Here is a 5,000-nt window from a genome sequence, read left to right as displayed (position 1 = left end):
CTCTCTCTGTAGGGATCCTTTCCATGATGCTGTCACACACTTAGAATAACACTCTGAGCCTGTCAGGTGAGTGAATGTTCTTTAGTGTGAACAGCAGGTGGAGCTGTTGGCTTTGTGTTTCCTGCTCGGTTGAACTCTCACAAATATAATGTGTGTGTGTGTGTGTGTGTGTGTATGTGTGTGTGTGTGTGTGTGTGTGTGTGTGTGTGTGTGTGTAGGGGCTGGACCCCCACTGGTATGTGGGTAAAGTGACCAGAGGTCAGGCAGAGGGATGTCTGAAACGAGTCCGCAAGGTAAAAAAAACAAAGCAGTAAAAGTACAGCAGAGTTTGTGTTTAACCTCTGAAGGTACGTTGTTGTTATGTAGGAAATCTGAATATTTTTTATTTTGATGTTTTGATCATTTCTGCCGTTATATCGCTCTTTTAAAAGCCACCAGACTCCACTGACAAAAACAGTTATGTCACGTCACAGAACACAGGAGCTGTAACGTTTGTGTCTTTAAGTATTTGGACCTGTTAGCTTTAGCTTCAGTCCATTAGCATGTCTCCTCTATCTGGGACCTGTTAGCTTTAGCTTCAGTCCATTAGCATGTTTTCTCTATCTGGGACCTGTTAGCTTTAGCTTCAGTCCGTTAGCATGTCTCCTCTATCTAGGACCTGTTAGCTTTAGCCTCAGTCCGTTAGCATGTCTCCTCTATCTGGGACCTGTTAGCTTTAGCTTCAGTCCGTTAGCATGTCTCCTCTATCTGGGACCTGTTAGCTTTAGCCTCAGTCCGTTAGCATGTCTCCTCTATCTGGGACCTGTTAGCTTTAGCCTCAGTCCGTTAGCATGTTTTCTCTATCTGGGACCTGTTAGCTTTAGCTTCAGTCCGTTAGCATGTCTCCTCTATCTGGGACCTGTTAGCTTTAGCTTCAGTCCATTAGCATGTCTCCTCTATCTGGGACCTGTTAGCTTTAGCTTCAGTCCATTAGCATGTCTTCTCTATCTGGGACCTGTTAGCTTTAGCCTCAGTCCATTAGCACTCAGCCATTATTCAAATACCATCTTCTTTGTGAGATTGTTTTGTATTCTCCTAAGTGGAGCTAAAACTATGAAGTAGTAGTAGCCGTCATGTCTGTCTTTGTCTGTGTGGAGGATGGGGCGTACCTGGTGAGGGACAGCACCCGACAGCTGGCCAGTCAGCCCTTCACCCTGATGGTCTTCTACCAGGACAAAGTCTACAACATCCAGATCAGACAGCAGCACCAGCAGTTCCTGCTGGGAACCGGACTCAAGGTCCAGGAGGTAAACATGAAGAGTGTGTTAGCCCTTATCTGACCTAGCATGTTAGCATGATCTCACAACCTGAGACCTGTTAGCTTTAGCCTCAGTCTGTTAGCTTTAACCTCAGTCTGTCAGCGTTAACCTCAGTCTGTCAGCGTTAACCTCAGTCTGTCAGCGTTAACCTCAGTCTGTCAGCGTTAACCTCAGTCTGTCAGCTTTAGCCTCAGTCTGTTAGCTTTAGCTTCAGTCTGTCAGCTTTAGCTTCAGTCTGTCAGCTTTAGCTTCAGTCTGTTAGCTTTAACCTCAGTCTGTTAGCTTTAGCTTCAGTCTGTCAGCTTTAGCCTCAGTCTGTCAGCGTTAACCTCAGTCTGTCAGCTTTAGCTTCAGTCTGTCAGCTTTAGCTTCAGTCTGTTAGCTTTAGCCTCATGCTGTTAGCATGATGTCACAACCTGGGACCTGTTAGCTTTAGCTTCAGTCCGTTAGCATTATATCATGTATGTAGCCGACAGGTAGATACTTTTTACAGGGTCCTTGTTTTAAAACAGGGCAGCTGGACACATTCAAAGGTCAGAACTCTTGATGCTAACGTTAGCGTATGTTGTTAGCTAGACACAGCTGATAAAATGTGCCAGTGAATATCAGCAGAATCACAAGAGGCTGCTTATGTTTGCTTTAGTCTGAGATCATGAGTGAGTGAAAGGTGACTGAAGTTAGACGGTAAGTCGTGTGTGTGTTTGCAGTTTTTCCCATCGGTGAGCGGCATCATCGGCCATTACTCCCAGTCTCCTCTGCTCCTCATCGACGCCAAAAATCGCGGCTCCGGCCAGCAGAACCAGTGTCTGCTCTCCGACCCGGCCGGGTACTGCATGACCGGATAGACCCGGTCCTGACCGGACGAACCACGTCGGACCGGATCAGGCCGGATGAGTCAAGTCCCCCTCAGACTGTGTGGTCGACATTTGACCTGGAAGGTTTTTACTGTGACTGTTATTGAAAAAAGTCAGATTTTTTGCACGTATTGCTTCATTTGCTTATTTTCCACCATTTACATTTAAAGTTTGTAGCTTTGTGTCGGTGCTCTGACTGTCTGTAGGACGGTACTTCAGGTACGTGATGCTGGATCAGCGCTGTGTCTCCACAGTGTTTAGCTGAAGAATATTACGCTGCACGTGTTGAGCTAAATAAACCAACATCCCATTGTTGCTTTTGTGTCTCTGTCTTCTTTATTCTGTGTCAGACTCCACTGGTTCACCTCCTCGATACAAGGCAGAGAAAATGTGATGATGTGCTGTCTGTATAGTTAACACCCCCCCCCCCCCAAGATGAACCACTATAACATTATTGATCCTCACCAAAGACCTGCAGAACTACCGTGACGTTCCCATCAGCCTCAGCTTGTGTTTACTGTTAGTTAGCTAATGTTAGCGTGCTAGCCCTCTGCCCTTGGTGTTGGGTGCAGCCTGACTGGAAACTAACCCTAACCCTATTGGGGGGAGATCACAATGCATGTTAGTCAGTGTGAAGATTCTCCTGCTAATGCATAGCGAAGACGCGGTGACACAGGGAGCTCTTTATGGAACTCTTCTGCTAAACAAACAAGCCTCCGTGTTATTTTTCCTACACAAATAAAGTAAACATACCAAACAGACGCTAGCTTAGGTGGCTTCAACCTAAAGCTAGCAGGGATCACTGTTGAATGACACGTCATCATCACATGGACGGGTTGTGGGGAACATTATATTATTATTAAAATGTAAACAAACTGGAGAAAAGGGGAGACGGGAAGGAACTTATAGCAGAAACCACAGAAGAAGAAGAGAACGGCTCTGAAGTTGAACATATACACAGTCTGGAGGTCCTTCAAGGCAACAATAAGCTGAACACGTGATTACAACAGTGACACACTGGAAATAAAAAGATGTTTCCTGCTGTCAGAGACGGAGAAGATGAAGGTAGAGCGTCCGAGCAGACAGCTGATCCCGTGGGTCATGTGACAGACCAACGCTTTTCAGCTCATTAACTTAAAAACAACCTCAAGCGAGTGTTTTTTTATTTATTTTGCTGCTTCCAACGTTTTCTAGAGCGATAAATATGAAAATACGTTGATGGCGAGACGAATAAAGAGGCTTTTATCATGAAAGGGTGAGTGAGGAGATGTCTCCAGTCCCCCTCCACACTGGACTGACAGTTACAGGTATTCTGTTACCTTTTTTTTCCCATGAGCCCCTGCTCTGACACCCCCTATAATCCCAGTCATCATCAGTCAGTTATAGTTCAGACTGTGTGTGTTGTTTTGTCTGCATCGTCCTCGAAGGCACCGCGGGGCGAAGATTACTGCTGCTGTCGCCAACTGTCATCTCACACACACACACACACTCTCACACACACACACACACACACACACACACACAGGTGTGAATCACCTGAGGTTGGCAGAGGGTGAACAGATAAGAGGAAAAGATCTGTTAGTCTGTCCAGACACACTGAGTGTTGTAGTCTGGAGGGTTTTTGGGTTAAAGGTCAGAGTTAAAACATTAAATCCAGGCGACAGTTTGATCTTAACAACCTCCTAAAACTCCACTGCTGCTCCGCAAACCTTCAGGTGAGGCTGAACGTCGGACTCAGTGCAGGAGGAGTTTGTGTTCCAGCGTTGGAAGCAGTGTGTCCTGTGCAGAGCGACCGGCCCAGAGGAGGAGGAGGACTCCTCAGGCAGTGAAGGCAGGGAAACAGAGTCAGAGTCAGTGAAGCTGCTGCCTTCAGGTTCCTGCTACACCTGGAGGAGCTGACGGCTTCGTTAGGGAGCGTCATCATCAGACCGACAACATCCACACGGTGGTGGTTCACCGGGAGAGCAGGAGAGGAGCGGCCATGTTGGATGCTGCTAACACTTTAGCCTCCCGCTAACGTTAGCTAAAGGCTGCGGCTGATTCAGCTTCATGTTTATGTAACTTTATTTTACAACATCAGGATCACAGACACAACTCAGGTGGCTGAAGATGCTGACTTCCTGTTCCTGTAATATATAATGTGTCACAGAGCTTCGTTAGCTCGTGTACGTAGATTTACCACGAAAGCTAATAGCTTAGCCTACTGCTAGCGCTAGCTAACGGTAGCCTCCCATCACAGTGTATCGTCTCAGAGAGCTTCACAGGTCTCAGAACAGCTGAGACACAGAACTACAGAGCTAAATAATATAATATAAACCTCACTGGCCTCCTGTAAAAGTATTAAAGTCCCAGTGCAGAGAAGCATGTGTCAAACATAACTACAGACAGACACAACACGGACAGACAGACACGGTTCGGTTTGTTAGAAAGGTAAAAGTGACTCCTTCACTACATTATTAAAGGGTAGTTCCTCTGTTTTTAAACCTGGACGGTGTTTGAACATATTCTGATGTGCCTACGAGTCAGTTTGACCCAAAATAGTTTAAAAATAGACCAGAATTACCCTTTAAAACCCAGTCACATGACTCACATGACTCACATGAGTCACATGACTCACATGATTTCAGTGATTCAGAGGAAATGCTGCAAATGTTCACATGACAGAAGCAGAAACCAGGAAAAGACGGCTGCTCTCCAGAGGATGAACCCTTCAGATCAGTGCTCTTTATTTTCTCACACACTCAATCTGTGTGTGTGTGTGTGTGTGTGTGTGTGTGAGAGAGTGTGTGTGTGTGTGAGTGTGTGCGTGTGTGTGAGAGTGTGTGCATGTGTGTGAGAGTGAGAGTGT

The 5,000-nt window shown here is 46.2% G+C and overlaps 1 protein-coding gene across 1 annotated transcript in view; it reads left to right on the top strand.

Moving 5' to 3' along the window:
• lcp2a (lymphocyte cytosolic protein 2a) overlaps positions 1 to 2,467 on the top strand; it is a 12,540-nt gene extending 10,073 nt beyond the window's left edge. The window contains exons 20-22 of the mRNA XM_070856117.1: positions 219 to 293; positions 1,137 to 1,286; positions 2,006 to 2,467. Of these exons, the coding sequence (XP_070712218.1) occupies positions 219 to 293; positions 1,137 to 1,286; positions 2,006 to 2,143 (363 nt within the window). The 3' untranslated portion in view covers positions 2,144 to 2,467. The remainder of the gene's footprint in view (positions 1 to 218; positions 294 to 1,136; positions 1,287 to 2,005) is intronic.
• Positions 2,468 to 5,000: the final 2,533 nt, after the last annotated feature.

This window comes from Pempheris klunzingeri, unplaced genomic scaffold (assembly GCF_042242105.1).
Source record: "Pempheris klunzingeri isolate RE-2024b unplaced genomic scaffold, fPemKlu1.hap1 Scaffold_57, whole genome shotgun sequence".
NCBI lineage: Eukaryota > Metazoa > Chordata > Actinopteri > Acropomatiformes > Pempheridae > Pempheris > Pempheris klunzingeri.
Note: the sequence above shows the minus strand (reverse complement) of the source record. Positions and strands in the feature narration are given on the sequence as shown.